The 17,435-nt window shown below is 38.8% G+C and overlaps 1 protein-coding gene across 1 annotated transcript in view; it reads left to right on the forward strand.

Annotated features, from left to right (window-relative positions):
* LOC126469900 (inositol 1,4,5-trisphosphate receptor) overlaps positions 1–17,435 on the forward strand; it is a 345,163-nt gene that overhangs the window by 201,477 nt on the left and 126,251 nt on the right. The window contains exons 26-30 of the mRNA XM_050097248.1: positions 64–321; positions 462–582; positions 3,138–3,280; positions 3,404–3,591; positions 12,223–12,334. Coding sequence (XP_049953205.1) covers positions 64–321; positions 462–582; positions 3,138–3,280; positions 3,404–3,591; positions 12,223–12,334 — 822 coding nt within the window. The remainder of the gene's footprint in view (positions 1–63; positions 322–461; positions 583–3,137; positions 3,281–3,403; positions 3,592–12,222; positions 12,335–17,435) is intronic.

A 17,435-nucleotide genomic window follows, 5' to 3' on the forward strand; every position in this document is an offset into this window, starting at 1 on the left:
ATAATTTGTTTTCATAATCCTCATTTGTAAACTAAGACTAACAATTTATTGTATACTTTTCAGGTAAAGGAAGCATATATTAACTTCTTAAACCATTGCTATATTGATACAGAAGTTGAGATGAAGGAAATTTATACATCCAACCACATGTGGTCTCTTTTTGAGAAGAGCTTCCTGGTAGATATGGGAATTGTTGCAAATTCAACACATGATCGAAAACATGCTGATACAGCTTTGGAAAACTATGTCATCAACAGTGTTATGAACATTATAACGACTTTTTTTAACACTCCATTTTCAGACCAGAGTACAACTGTTCAGGTAAATAGTTTTATATACTCTTCTTAGCTTCAGCTGTCAATTTTTGTTCTGTGTTCTTGGCTTTACTTCACATTACAATATAAAATGTGCTTGCTGTCAAAAAATTGCCAAGAAGTATATTTGGCTTATTTTACTTGCAGACAAGACAACCTATTTTTGTGCAGCTTCTTCAAGCAGCATTCCGGATATCTCAGTGCACATGGCTGAATGCAGCACAGAGATTTAATGTTGAAAATTGCATTCGTACTTTGTCAGAAGTGGGTAAGAACATCTGTTATAGACAGTTGTGGGCATCATAATACTTCTATACAAAGTAGTATAGTCAATGTATTACTATAATTCCTTATGTTTAGCAAAGTACTCAGCATAAACTAAGTCTTAATATTGTTATTTCTACCAGTCACTAAATTTTGTTTCCCCATGTTATATTATACCCATCTGCATTGTAGATTTAAAATTAAGATGAGGAAGAAAGATGTAGTGGAGCAACATCATTGTTGTTAAGTTAGCACAGTTACTTCATTTTACCAGATACATTTAAAGGAATGATTGGTATAAATAATTCGTTGTTAGAAATGAGAAAGATGAGAAAGACAGAATTGATGATAAGCAATGTGGACACACTCCATGTACATAAGAAAATAGCTAGAGGAAAGTGTTGCAGTACTTAAAAAGCTTGGAGTAGATGGTAATAAAATGGAGAACAAAAAATAATGAAAGTGGCACCAGTAAACACCACAGTTTCAGCATATACAGATATCAGAATTGTAATATGGACATAAATGGATGCCCAAGTAATAGTTCAGTTACACGTAGCATTTGTAGTATTACTGTTCTGGAACCAGACTACAGATAGTAAGCATCTACTATATTGACTATTTGCTATTCATTAGGATATTTTGTTTTCAGTGTCCAGTCGTTACCACTGCAGCAAAAAGTAGAATACATATCAGAGTTGTGCTGCCATAATAGAAAATAATTATCTGTGATAATATTCAGGACATAATTAACTTCTATGGTCACTGTACAAATTGTCATTTAGCATGACATACTTTTGATAACTATTTGTGACACCTCTCTCCGTAACAGAAATTTTCAGTATTACAGTTTTTATTGTTATCGTATGATCTTATATTTTATAAAGCAAGCAGAAGGACATTTTCAGTATTAAGTTGTACTATACTGGATTCTTGGTGTGAAATATTGCACATTCACATGTATAGATTTTATATGATGACATTTACAGGACATATAACTTGGATGTTATGATGATGTTTACAAGGTATATAATTTGGACATTTAGAAAACTGTTATTCTGTTCTTTACTGTCTTGTATGGTATCTCCAGATGCAGCAGTATTTGATGGAGTTTTTGCTGTTGGAATCATACACTGAAATGCCAAAGAAATTGGTATATGCATGCGTATTCAGTTATAGAGAGATGTAAACAGGCAAAATACAGCGCTGCGATTGGCAATGCCTACATAAGACAACAAGTGTCTGGCGCAGTTGTTAGATCAGTTACTGCTGCTACAATGGCAGGTGGTCAAGACGTGAGTGAGTGTGTTACAGTTGGTGCACGAGTGATGGTACGTAGCATCTCTGAGGTAGCGATGAAGTGGGGATTTTTCCCATACAGCCATTTCACAAGTGTACCATTAATATCAGGAACCCAGTAAAACATCAAATCTCTGACGTTGCTGTGGCCGGAAAAAGATCCTGCAAGAACTGGACCAACGATGACTGAAGAGAATCATTAAGTGTGACAAAGTGCAACAATTTCGCAAATTGCTGCAGATTTCAATGCTGGGCCATCAAAAAGTGTCAGCGTGTGAGCCATTCAGTGAAACATCAGTGATATGGGCTTTTGGAGCCAAAGACACATTCGTGTATTCTTGATGACTGCATGACACGAGGCTTTATGCTTCACCTCTTGAATCTTGAATGCATGTCAGCAGGGACTGTTCGAGCTAGTGGAGGCTCTGTTATGGTGTGGGGCATGTGTAGTTGGAGTGCTATGGGGCACCTGATATGTTTAGATACGACTCCGACAGGTGACATGTACGTAAGCATCCTGACTGATTACCTGCATCCATTCATGTCCATTGTGCATTCTGACAGCAACACACCACATGTCCAGAATTGCTACAGAGTTGCTCCAGGAACACTCAACTGAGTTTAAACAGTTCCACTGGCCACCAAACTCCCCATACATGAACATTATTGAGCATATATAGGATGCCGTGCAACATGCTGTTCAGAAGAGATCTCCACCCCCTCATACTCTAACGGATTTGTGGACATCTCTGCAGGTGTCAATTCACTCCAGCACTACTTCAGACATTGGTCGAGTCCATGCCATGTCGTGTTGCAGCAAATGTGTTCACGAGGTCCCTACACGATATTAGGCAGGTGTACAAGTTTCTTTGGCTCTTCATTGTATGTTTAGGTAAACTAGATTTAATGTCTATTTCACTCAGTGCTGGCAACAAAGAAGTTGATTGTTGCTTCTGTAAACATCTTCTTGATCATGATCACTTAGTGAACACTAGTCACATTCATGACAGTGTCAGTATTGAACTGTCTTTGTGTTGCCTCTTTAAAAACTACTTCAGAGGTGTTTATCAAGGAATTCCAGTTCTAATGACTCTATTTTTGATGAAACATTAAACAGTAATTGTATTCTCTTACTATCAGATTTAATAGCAAAAAACTGTAGTTTCAGAATCTACCTCACTGATAAAGTCTTCCATGAAGGTAAGAAATTATTCATTTTTGTCAAGACAATACCTGAAACCTGTATCTTCTTTTCTACAGCTAAAGGAAGAGGAATAGCTATACCATCTGACCTTGAAAGCCAAGTTTTGTCCATGTTCAACAAAGCAGCAATGTTATCGAGACAGACTAGCAAATGGTTGCAGGCTGCAAAAACACCAAAAATGGAACGTTCACAGTCTCAGGTACCAGAGAGAATAATAATTATGAATTATAGTTTAGTAGTTTGATTTTCGCTATATGATGTTGTTATCCATAGATTGAAAAGTTCTTTTTTCCACTCGAGTAATTGTTTGACTTTGTTTCAGCTAATGCGGCTCGATCGTAGCATTATAGAAGGGCTACAAGACATTGTGTCGCTTTTAGAAGATCAATTGAAACCACTGGTTCAGTCAGAGTTATCACTTCTAGTTGATATTCTTTATAGACCAGAACTGCTGTTTCCTGCAGATACTGAAGCTAGGAAGAGATGTGAGAATGGTGGCTTTATTAGAAGGTATCAATCAATAATTGCTTGCCAAAGATTCTGAAATCACCAGTTTTGTACAAGTGTAGAGTTACTCAGTTTTCATCGTGTATGGATATACTACAATACCTGTTCCATGTAGTGTTCAATAAGAGCTCTGTGGGGAATGGAAAATATTACTTCAACTCCCTAACTGCTCCAACCTTTACATTGTGTTACCTGTAGATTTTGAACTCTGAACTGATGTTCAATTTTGAGCTATGTGATGCAGTGCAAAACAGTTGTAACATAAAGTACTCAAGTGCCCCTACCGAACAACTTAGCTGGAGTGAAATGGTCCCTACTGCAGTCTCTTTTCCTTCTTGAGTGCACTTACTATAGTAGATATGACACTAGAGAAAATATCCTACTGTCTCCATACCAACATAAGAAGCAAGAATTTTTGAATTATTTAGGAATAAAGAGATGACTCACCGAAAGGCAGAAGTGCTGCGATGTCAACAGACCCACAAACAAAAGGTACAGTCCTTTGCCAGCTTTTGGAATGAAATTCCTTTCTCAAGCTGTCAGAGAAATGTACACACAAACACACATTCTCTCCCATCCACTTCACTTAGTCCTTCTCCACCCATTTACCGAGCAAGATGGTGCGGTGGCTAGCACACTGGACTCGCATTCGGGAGGACGACAGTTGAGTCCTGCGTCTGGCAATCCTGATTTAGGTTTTCCATGATTTCCCTAAATCGCACCAGGCAAATGCCGGGATGGTTCCTTTGAAAGGGCCGGGCCGACTTCCTTCCGTCCTTCCCTAATCCAGTGAGACCGATGACCTCGCTGCCTGGTCTCCTTCCCCGAACAACCCAACCTCCACCCACTGTGCCACCTTCCTGGATGTCCATCTCCTCCTCTCAGATGACTCCTTTAACACCTCAGCCCACATCAGACCCGCCATTCACCAACAGTACCTGTACTTTGTCAGCTGCCACCAGTGGCAGATGCATCTGCAGTGATGAGAACTCCCTCGCCCAGTATGCTGAAGGCCTCACAAAGGCCTTTTGCAGAGAGGCAGTACCCCCCAGACGTAATACAGAGACAGATATCCCATGTCATATCCCCACGCACACCTGATTCTCACATCCATCCCAAGAACCAGCCACAAAGAAGTGACACCCTTGTCACCTAATACCACCCAGGGCTGGAATGACTGGACCATGTCCTTTGTCAGAACTTTGATTATCCGTCGTCATGCCCTGAAATGAGGGACATCCTACTCAAGGTACTTCCATCCCATCCCAAAGTGGTGTTCTGCTGCCCACCCAACCTCCACAACATCCTAGTCCATCCCCATGCCATTCCCACTCATAATCCCTTGCCACAGGGATCATACCATTATGGAAGACCCAGATGCAAGAGCTGCCCTAATCATCCACCCAGCACCTCCTACTCCAGTCCCATCACAGGCTTATCTTACCCCATTGGATACCGGGCCACATGTAAAACGAGCCATGTTATATACCAGCTCTGCTGCAGCCACTGCACAGTGTTTTACATTGGGATGACAACCAAGCAGCTGTCAACCAGAATAAATAGCAACTGCCAGACTGTTGCCAAAAACGATGTGGACCACACAGTGGCACAACATGCAGCAGAGCACAACATGCAAGATTTCAGTGGCTGCTCCACAACCCGTGACATCTGGATCTTCCCCACCAGAACCAGCTTTTCTGAGCTGCGCATTTGGCAACTATCCTTGCAGCACATCCTTTGCTCCTGTAACCACCCTGGCCTACACCTAAGGTAACTCACTGTCCCCCCCACCCAGTATTGTGTGTGTGCAGGTACAGGTACATGTGCATGTGCAAGTTTCTCCTACAGCTTGAGAAAGGAATTTCATTCCGACTGCTAGCAAAGCTCTGCACCTTTTGTTTGTGTGTCTGTTGGCGACACAATGCTTCTGCCTTTTGGTGAGTCGACTCTTTATTTCTAAATACTTCATTATTCTCAACCAGAAAGAAGAATTTTTGTTCACTTTATGTCAACTCTTTCATTTTTACCTCATTACACATAAATGGCTGTATCCAGTTAAATGCTTATTGTGTTATTCAATTTTCATGGGTGACTTCGCTGAAGCTGGTATTAAAATTACTGGGGAAGTTAATTTTATAGATACTAATATAGATCACAAACTGCCTGATAGCTTCTGTCGTGGGCATAGATTGAAATCGTTGTGGGTCCAGTAACAACATACAATTGCAGGGCCAAACATATGGTTTTCAACTTTCACCAATCAGAATTTATTCTTCTTCTTCATTTGATGAAGTGGAAGGAGTTAAGATCTGCCACATATCTGTGAATCCAGCTTTTTTGGGCCACTGTTTGTTTGCTTAAAGACAAAAGGTGATTGCAACATAAATAAGGAAAGTGTCAGAGGAGGCGACACAATTCAAGGTTTAAGTAAGAAAATGCACTAGGAATCATAAGTTGAAGATAAGACAGCAGGGTGCCGTAATCAGTTCCATACTTGTCGATAAATGTTTTGCCTTTATAGAGAGAATGTTCAAAAAGATTAAGGGAGATTACACTAACACTTTTTTGGGTTGTTCATAAGGAGCATTTTAGAGTCCACGTACATCAACTTCTGATCTGGGTCTTACATAGAAACAAGATTTTTTCATCTGTCAGCGGAAAATTGGTGTGTGCTGCAGACCCTATCTGATAAATATTGAGTACTGAAAACACCAGCAATCCTGTTGTGCTTCCTTGGGGGGACACCCATTGTTAGCTTTATTTTTGTTATACATTTTGTATCCACTCTAACAGTTGGGTACTTCCAGTCAAATATTCTACATGGTAACCACATATTTGTGATGATACTACATGTGGTTGCATCTTGGCTATTAGACAGCCAAGTGATACTACACAACACACCTTTCATAAATCTAGGAAAACACACACTACCTCTTTAACTGTGATTACAATTTCAAACAGTGGAAACTGCGCTTTATTATATCAACAATGTAAGGCAAGAGAGATATTGTTACTCACCGTAAAGATGATGCATTGAGTTACAGACAGGCACAAGGAAAAGACTTTTACATAATTATCTTTTGGCCAAAGCCTTCTTCAGGAAAAGAAACCACACACACACACACACACACACACACACACACACACACACACACACAGGCAAGTACACCTCGCACACACAATTCTGGTCCGAGCTGCCGGAGATGGCAGTCATGTGTGCATGACGTGTTTTCTTGTGTGAAGAGAGAGAGAGTGTGTGTGTGTGTGTGTGTGTGTGTGTGTGTGTGTGTGTGTGTGTTTCCTTTTCTGAAGAAGACTTTGGCCAAAAGTTAATTGTGTAACAGTCTTTTCATTGTACCTGTTTGCAACTCAACGTATCCTCTTTATAGTGAGTAGGAATGTATGCTTTTTCTTTATATTGTTGTGATTACAATTTGCTTCATATTGTGTCTAAAAAGAGCAGATTTTAGCCAGGAAATAGGGAAGTTTCACAGCATATTCAATGTCAAATATAATAGAAATTTCAACAGATCCTGGCACTGATGGTTGTGAATATGAAAAAAATGAATGCACATAATCAGTGTATCTATTATCTTTCTTCTCATTTTCTCTTCTGTTCTTTTCTTGCGTTGGTACCAACTTTTACTGTTCATCAATGCATCTCATTTCAGTTATTTCTGACTTTACAGTGTCATTTGTATCTTGTAAATTCTTCTACAGCTTTTGAGTGTTGTGTAAGGATTTCCCACCTACCCCATAACCTAACAGTATGTCCTGCACACATGCATTGTGGTTAGATGTTGCTATACCAAGTTATATACGAAGTTATTTTTTGTACTATATGAGGAATGAAAAGTGAAATTATTAATTACAGGTATGACTACAGGCACTCTCAGTACTCAGTTCATTCCTACAAGAATCATAAAAACCACATCTATGATTACTTTGTGATGTAGTGTCTCCAAACTGATTATAAGCTTGCAATATTACAAAAATTTACATACATGCAGAGTAAAGTACACTACTGGCCATTAAAATTGCTACACCAAGAAGAAATGCAGATGATAAACAGGTATTCATTGGACAAATATATTATACTAGAACTGACATGTGATTATATTTTCACGCAATTTGGGTGCATAGATCCTGAAAAATCAGTACCCAGAACAACCACCTCTGGCCGTAATAACGGCCTTGATACACCTGGGCATTGAGTCAAACAGAGCTTGGATGGTGGGCACAGGTACAGCTGCCCATGCAACTTCAACACGATACCACAGTTCATCAAGAGTAGTGACTGGCGTATTGTGACGAGCCAGTTGCTCGGCCACAATTGACCAGACATTTTCAATTGGTAAGAGATCTGGAGAATGTGCTGGCCAGGGCGGCAGTTAAACATTTTCTGTATCCAGAAAGGCCCGTACAGGACCTGCAACATGCAGTTGTGCATTATCCTACTGAAATGTAGGGTTTTGCAGGGACCGAATGAAGGGTAGAGCCACGAGTCGTAACACATCTGAAATGTAACGTCCACTGTTCAAAGTGCCGTCAATGCGAACAAGAGGTGACCGAGACGTGTAACCAATGGCACCCCATACCATCACGCCAGGTGATACGCCAGTATGGCGATGACGAATAGACGCTTCCAATGTGCGTTCACCACGATGTTGCCAAACACGGATGCGACCATTATGATGCTGTAAACAGAACCTGGATTCATCCAAAAAAATGATGTTTTGCCATTTGTGCACCCAGGTTCGCCATTGAGTACGCCATCGCAGGGGCTCCTGTCTGTGATGCAGCATCAAGGGTAACCGCAGCCATGGTCTCCGAGCTGATAGTCCATGCTGCTGCAAATGTTGTCGAACTGTTTGTGCAGATGGTTGTTGTCTTGCAAACGTCCCCATCTTTTGACTCAGGGATCAAGACGTGGCTGCACGATCCGTTACAGCCATGCGGATAAGATGCCTGTCATCTCGGCTGCTAGTGATACGAGGCCATTGGGATCCAGCACGGCGTTCCGTATTACCCTCCTGAACCCACCGATTTCATATTCTGCTAACAGTCATTGGATCTCAACCAAAGCGAGCAGCAATGTCGCGATACGATAAACCGCGATCACAATAGGCTACAATCTGACCTTTATCAAAGTCGGAAATGTGATGTTACGCATTTCTCCTCCTTACACGAGGCATCACAACAATGTTTCACCAGGCAATGCTGGTCAACTGTTGTTTGTGTATGAGAAATTGGTTGTAAACTTTCCTCATGTCAGCACGTTGTAGGTGTCACCACCGGCACCAGCCTTGTGTGAATGCTCTTAAAAGCTAATCATTTGCATATCACAGCATCTTCTTTCTGTCTATTAAATTTCGCATCCGTAGCATGTCATCTTCGTGGTGTAGCAATTTTAATGGCCAGTAGTGTAGATTAGATTAGATTTACTTTCATTCCAATTGATCCGTAGTGCGGAGGTCCTCCAGGATGTGGAACATGTCAGAAAAATAATAATACACGACAAATATTTACAACTGAAACAAATAAGCTAATGTACCTTTCACAGGTCCCAAGTGGAATGATCATCATTTTTTTTAATGAACACTATATGAAAGAATCATTTTACAAACACTCGTTCACTAATTAAAAAAAAAAAGTTTTATTTATTTATAAGGTAATAAAGATATAATAGAACTACTACAATACTTATTTACATTGAACACATTACTGCACTGAAATTTTGCAGAAGTTAGATTGTACTTAAACACACACATGTGCCGCCCCCCCCCCCCCCCCCCCCGCCACACACACACAATATCAATTGGTTCTACTGAGAAATTCATCAGTGGAGTAGAAGGAGTTGGCCACCAATAAATCCTTTAGGCTTCTCTTAAACTGAATTTTATTGGTTGTTAAGCTTTTTATGGCTGCTGTCAAGTTATTGAAAATTTATGTTCCTGAATAATGCACACCTTTTTGTACAAGAGTAACTGACTGTACATCCTTGTGAAGATTCTTCTTATTTCTAGTATTGATTCCATGAATTGAGCTGTTTATTTGAAAAAGTGATGTATTTTTAGTGACAAATTTCAGTAAGGGCATAAATATATTGGGAAGCAGTTGTTAGTATCCCTAGATCCCTAAACAGGCTTCCGCAGGATGTTCTTGAGTTCACACCACATATAACTCTTATTGCACGTTTTTGTGCCCAGAAAACTTTAGCTTGGTTTGATGAAGTACCCCAAAAAGTAATCCCATATGACATTATGGAATGAAAGTAAGCATAGTATGCCAGCTTTTTCATTTTTATATCCCCTATGTCTGACACAATTCGCATTGCAAATAGAGATTTGTTAAGATGCTTCAGCAGTTCTGTGGTGTGCTCCTCCCAGTTGAATTTATTATCAAGCTGTAATACCAAGAATTTAACACTGTCCACTTCTCCTATCTGCTTGTCATCGTATGTTAGGCATATACTCGTGGGACGTCCCTTAAAAGTTCTGAACTGCATGTAGTGTGTTTTTTCAAAGTTTAGTGACAAAGAATTGGCTAGGAACCAGTGATATTTTATTAGCCAATTTTTCTAAGACTACACTTGATTTGCTATTTATTTCAATGTTTGTATCATCAGCAAACAAAACAAACTTGGCGTCTGGTAATGTTACTGATGATAGGTCATTGATATAGACAAGAAGAACTAAGTGCCCTAAGATGGAACCTTGTGGGACCCCACATGTAATTAGTTCCCAGTTGGATGATGCCTAATACTTAATACATTTCTCTTTCCTAATAATGCCCTTTTTTTCCTGCCAGAGATATACGATTTGAACCATTTTGCAGCATTTCCTGTTACACCATAATATTCTAATTTACTTAAAAGGATATTGTGATTTACACAGTCAAATGCCTTTGACAGATCACAAAATATACCAGTTGCCTGCAATTTTTTGTCTAATGAATTAAGTACGTTTTCACTGTAAGTGTATATAGCCTTCTCAATATCAGAACCCTTTAGAAATCCAAACTGTGACTTTGACATTATGCTATTTGTGATAAGATGGTTATAAAGCCAATTGTCCATTACCTTTCCTAAAAATTTTGAGAATGTTGGCAAAAGTGAAATTGGATGGAAATTTGATGCTATTTCTTTATCTCCCTTCTTAAACAGTGGCTTAACTTCAGCATATTTCAACCATTCAGGAAATATTCCACTGATAAATGACTGGTTACACAGATAGCTTAATATGTTGATTAACTCAGAATCATATTCTTTAATTAACTTTGTTGATATTTCATCATACCCACTAGACAATTTTGATTTTAAAGATTTGATGATGGACATTACTTTTGCTTGGGTAGTGATGGTCAAATTCATATTATGGAAGTTACTTGAAATGTTTGGTCTGAGGTATTCCATAACAGCATCTACAGAACCTGACAACCCCATCTCTTCAATAACAGTTAGAAAATGTTTGTTAAAAAGTTCTGCAACACTATACACATTTGTCATCAATGTATCAATTACTCTTAATGCTATTTGTCCCTCTTCATGTCTGGTTCTACTAGTCTCCTCCTTCACTATATCCCATATTGTCTTTATTTTGTTATCTGATATAATTGTAATATATTTGCTTTGATGTCCGTATTACAGTCTTTAATATTTTGCAATATTTCTTGTAGTGTGCTATGGCATCAACATCAAAACTGTTTTGGATTGACAGATATAGTTTTCTTTGTGTTTTACAAGATACCTATATTCCTTGAGTAATCCATGGCTTCTTTGTAGACTTTGCTCTAACCTTGGTTATTTTTGGGGAAAAACAGTGTTCAAATAAGGTAAGCACTTTATGAGCAAAAGTGTTATATTTTTCATTCATGCCATGAGGACTGTAAATGTCACGCTAGTGAATGCCTGTGAGGAGTATCCCAAAATAATCAATTTTTGGCTTATTGATTACCCTCTTGAGCTCAGATTTAACAGATTTGGTTTTGTAGTATAATTTTGTTCATTGGACTTTTCTATAAAGATATTATCAATGGTTGTTTGTGAGTAATTGGCTACCCTAGTGGAGAACTTTACAGTGGGAATTAAATTGAATGATAGTGTTACTAATGCAAATAAGTTCGTATTGGGAGAGTCTTTAAGGAAATCTACATTGAAGTCACCAGCAACCACTATTTCTTTGTTTTTGGTTGTTAAATGGGCCAGTACAGCTTCAAGGTGGTTCATGAGCAGATTAAAGTTACCTGCAGGTGTAAGTACACTGTTGTCATAGATAATATGATGAAAAAGTGAGAAATCAAGTGCACTGCCTTATTGTTCGTTAAAAAAACACTTATATAAACTGTATGGTTTACAAGTTTAAAAAAAATTATTAAAGGTTGTATGGATCTTGAAAAAACAAAAACAGTCCATTACTTTTGTATGTTACAAGCAGTACGATAACTATACATCTACATTTATAATATGCATTTTGACTTTTGTAGTACCAAAAATAAGCTTCAACTATTGGCCGCAACCGATTTTATGTCTCTTTTTTTATATTCAGTGTAACATGATAAAGTTTCTGTATAAAATAGTATTTCAAATTTTGTTTCTGTTTTGGGTTTTAAAAATTGTGATGCCTCAAATTTTAGGTTGATAAAACACACAGAAAAATTACTAGAAGAGAAAGAAGAAAAACTGTGTGTCAAAGTTTTGAAAACATTGCGTGAAATGATGGCAATTGATCCAGAGTATGGTGAAAAGGTAAGTTAAATACATTTTTGTAGCTTAGGTGTGGGATGGAGGGTGGTGGGGGAGGGGGGCTGGGGGAGGAGGACTGTGTGTGTGTCTTGGTGGTGCAAGGGATGCCTGACATAATGATCTTGTGTAGAGTGTTACCAGTTTTGATAGCACTCACCGAGAAGAAAATCTGTCTGATGCACACCTGATTTTTTTCTAAGGTTTTGATGATCTCTGTGTCATCCAGACAGTACCCGTAGTTATTCAGTAATTGATATTCTTACGAAAGAGTTCTTTGGTACAAATGTAATGCTGGAAAATCCTGGATGGAATGCAACCAAAGGGAGGAGTATAAGTGTTTAGCCTGTGTGTGTGTGTGTGTGTGTGTGTGTGTGTGTGTGTGTGTGAGAGAGAGAGAGAGAGAGAGAGAGAGGGTGTGTCTCCTTCCAGAATTGCTCTGCAATGACAGAGTGTGCATCTGCAAATGTAGGCTTCTGCAGCCTTTGTCACAGTCAATGAAATTCTTCTGCGTTTGGGACCGCATTGTCAACTATAAAATTCCAGCATTTCGGCGACTATTACAAGACGCCTTCCTGAGGGTGTATTGCTAATTGCTGAATGGGTACTAGTTTGCAGGATGAAGATCGAATTTCGAGAGGCCCATACACTGGCAAAACAGCCTTTTAGCTTGAGGTGGAAGATCAGAGAGGCTATAGAAATAGCCATGCAACCTGACAACATGGACAGAGCAGACGGGTACCGGCTCCCAGCGTCTTGGCTGCCAGCAGTGATAGCTTTGCAGAAGGACAGATCTTGCAAAGCAACAGGCGTGCGGTAGGCCACAGCGGCGGAGGGCACGCAGAGTGCTGATGCATCCTAGTTGATACTAGGCAATTATTAAACAATGGTGTGCAGCAGTCGCTGCTCAATTTTCCTATATGCTGATTTCCACCAATGGCAAGCAGTAAAGGAAACTCCAATGGAAAACGCCTATTTCCACCAGTGACGACATGCAATACAAAGACCGATGAAAGAACACCTAATACCCTTCCTCCTCACCCTCATATCCAATGACAGCACTCCTCCATAATACATAAGTAAGCAAAGTAGTGCCCATTAAGCAGTTAGCAATACATCCTGAGGAAGGCATCTCATAATAGTCACCGAAACGTTGGAATTTTATAGTTGACAATGCGGTTCCAAGCCCAGAAGAATTTTATTGACAGTGTGTGCATGTGTTGAAGTATTGACAGTTGTTGACGACGTCATCTGGCTGCCTTGCTGTAGGTTATTAGAACATTGTTTATGCCGATTATAAACTTGGGTCTCACAATGTCGCCATTGTCTAAAGTCTGGGAACTGTCAGTCAGTTGTCCTCCACTACACAATCTTCAGCAGACAATTTTAAAGTGAATGATCATGTAAAATATAGACACACTGCTTTTTAATAAGTGTTCACTGATGCATAGTACCTAGAACATTAGGGTGGCGCTTAAACTGGTGTGGCACACAACCTACTTTGCAAGACACTTTTCAGGCCCAAATTTGCATAGCAAATAAAATATACTCTGTATTACTTTTTGAAGCAAAGTTAAATAAATATAATTTGGTATTAAATAAAGTATTAATTATGATGGACACGTGGAGCACTTGAAAATATCATTATTGTTCAAATGAAAAAAATTAACTGATTAAGAAACATTATCACTTTTAGGATCATTCGGAACAGTTGTGAATTATGAATAGGATCCTAACTTGATGCGTATCTAACACATGTAATTTCAATAAACCTTTACCTTGAGTAAACGTCACTAAACACTAGTTCATCAGTATATTACAATTCTAATCTGTTACTTTGCCTGGTGGAAGTCAAAGAGTTTGTGCTGTGGTGGCAGTGCTGGCCAAAATAATGCCAAAATAATGCAATCATGCTCTTCATATTGTATGCTGTACAAAATCTCTTCTTGGCAACGTAATTATAGCAAATGCCAGTTTCATCTGAGACTCATTTAATATACTTCAATGTGGAAGTAACTGGAGGCAAGAGTGAGGCAAAATTATCACCAAAAGCTGGACACAGACTGGTAGCTGTTGTTCTGCCAGCATGCTAACTTTGTGCCTTTCCGCCTTCTCAATTGGACACAGTCCCTTCCGGGCATTCTTTGTTGTGAACTCTTTTGTGACAGACTTCCTTACTGTGCCACGAAAAGAATTGTGTCCACGTCTAGGTTCCATTCAAGGATAGCAGAATGTTGGAAGTTGAGTAATCTGCTGTGCTGTTGAAAGACTGTACTGTGTGTAAATGAAGCAAAGTTGCTGAAGTATTATTATGGAAAATATTTTACTTTTAACATAAAAAGTAAATCACCACATATTTTGGATTCACATGTTTTTCACTGTGCAATTGTTCTCGAGCGATTGCAGGGAATCTGCAGGTTAAAAATATTTTATTATTCTCATGTCACAGCTCGGTAACGACTGGTTTTCTTTTCATTATTGGTCATATTTATTACGATACTTCAAAGTTTGGTAACTCACTGGTGTGATTGCTAATCTGAAGGAAGCAGAAATTGGCAGTCTGAAATTGTTATCATATTTTTAACTACATCCCTCAAACAAATGTAGAAGTATTTTGAAATCTTGTGCATTTATCCACAAGAAATTTCTGAATTCCATTAAGAAGATCGTGCCCATATCTTTATAATCTTTAAAAGCCCTAAATCTCTTTCTCCGCTGTGGAGATCCATTTACCAGTCTTGTGTGTAATTTGAAAGTGTCCAAACAAATAATATCTTTCATCTCATCACCCAGTGAGTCATATTCACACCTATGTTTAACCTGAGCAAAGCAGAAAACTGAAAACTGAGTCACTTGCTACTCCACTGTAGAACTTTCTTTCTATAAATGAAGCAAACCTACATCCCTTGCTGAAGTAAATGTTTGGAAAACATTTTACTTTAGGCGTAAAGAATTGAAAGCTATAGGTTTTGGATTTGCATGTTTTTTCACTGTGCAGTTGTTTTAAAGCACTTGCCATCAGTTGTATGCAGCATAAGTGACTTGCAGGTCCGTAACCAGTTATCCGACCATCGTAAGGGGAACTACTGTTTAGCATGGAATCTTAGCTATGTTTTGTTTCTGGCAAATCACATCATTGAAAAGGAAATGCAAGGTAAAAAAAACACAGTTAGGATTTGATCCCACAACCTTTTCATTTCCAGCCACACACTCTACCACTAGACCACCAGACCAGATGCAAATTTAGTGACCCTTGCTGCACTCTCAAGTCACTGCTGGTCTCTCGAGTTATGGTGGCTGCTCACTCGGTGGCAGTGGCACCATTTTCACAACTTTAATTCATCATAATGCAGACAATTTGTACGAAATATTTATAAATTATATACACAAACCTTCCTCACGAGTCAGTATACCTATTAGTGATAACAAAATCAAAATTCCTACAGCATTTCCTCAGATTAGCCCCTATATACAGATGGACACAAATAGGTGACTTAAATAAATAAATAAAGTTTATATAATAAGTGTTGTTCATGTTACATCATAGTTGTACAGTATAGGTATTGCAACCTGTCCTCACCCCTTCTCCCTCTCAGCCTCCATCAGTTCTTCACTTACCACTACATCACTCTGAGCTCCTCGGTTTGATTTGTGTAATACGTGTGTGATTTTTAAATTTTTAATTTTTACTGCCGCCTTCCCCCCCCCCCCCCCCCCCCCCCCCCTACCCTGTCCCCACTAGCATCTCATCTTTCACTACTATATGTGATCCATGCCTGCACCAGAGTGAGCTCCCTCTGGTTGCATAACCCTGTCTCCATCTCGTGCCTTACCTCCAACTTGTAACCTTTTCCGCTCCCTCTCACTCTATGGTACTGGGTATCGTTACACATTCCATTGTTTGTATTCTGCCCAGGATTTTGTAGTATCTTAGTAAGGTACTCACTGTACTTGAACTGCAAACAACAGAAATGTTAATTAATTAAAATCACCAACATTTTCAAAAGAAAGGGAATAAACATAGCATACACTACAGACAATTCTATACAAAAATACACCCCAAAACCGACATAAAACAGAGACATATACCAGAAAGCAGGTATATATCAACTACAGTGTAACACTTGTGAAGGCAAGATACATAGGGCAAACAGGTAGAACATTTGATGTCAAATACAAAGAACACACGAGAGCCTGGAAATATGGGACAGACCACTCCACATTTGCAGAACACCTAAGAGAACATAACTACAAACCAACTACTAGAGAAGAAAACATACAGAAAACTAAAGCAGAAAGAACAAACCTGTTGAATGATCAAGTACACATGCCAAACAATTCATTGTTTACACTAAAAGATAAAATAATAGAATAATGCTCCCAAAGAGGATTAATATAATAATATCATCCAATATAATAATAATAATACCACCCAACATATTTACACTCACTTATCCAAGAACCCCTTCACAGAACATTGAAATGAAAAGCCAAGCCAGCTGTCACCAAAGCTTTCAACCACTTGCTAGCAGCTAGTACATTCATAGTCAACTCCCTACAACTCAAGCCACACACACACACACACACACACACACACACTCTTCAGCTCTCTCTCTCTCTCTCTCTCTCTCTCTTATAAACACATATGATATCAACATTATGAATAGAAGTTGGTTTTGAAGAAGGTTCACAACATGTAGATAAACAAACCAAAGAAGTGGAAACAACATATTGAAGTTACAATATTTATGTTGTTAAAAGCACCGTGTCCAAAGAAATGGTTATATCGAGTGGCAAAAGAATAATAATACACCACAAAAAAGGATAAAAATGGTTAACAATGGGAAAAAGTCAGAACTCAAAATTGTGCATATATCTCGGTAATAAAGTGGTAGTGTGACCTCCAGACCAGATGAGAGGAAACATAGATCACAACAACTCATAAGTAATTACGTTTTTACATAAAAAAAATGGCGACATGAAATGTTTGTTAATCTAAAAATAACAAAACAGTATTGTTATAGATCCCACTGATGATGCCTTAGAGCAACAAAAAAGTGAAACACATATGGGAAAAATAAATTAAGTTGCAGCAGGAAAAGGCAGT

This window comes from Schistocerca serialis, chromosome 3 (genome assembly GCF_023864345.2).
Source record: "Schistocerca serialis cubense isolate TAMUIC-IGC-003099 chromosome 3, iqSchSeri2.2, whole genome shotgun sequence".
NCBI classification, from domain to species: Eukaryota; Metazoa; Arthropoda; class Insecta; order Orthoptera; family Acrididae; genus Schistocerca; species Schistocerca serialis.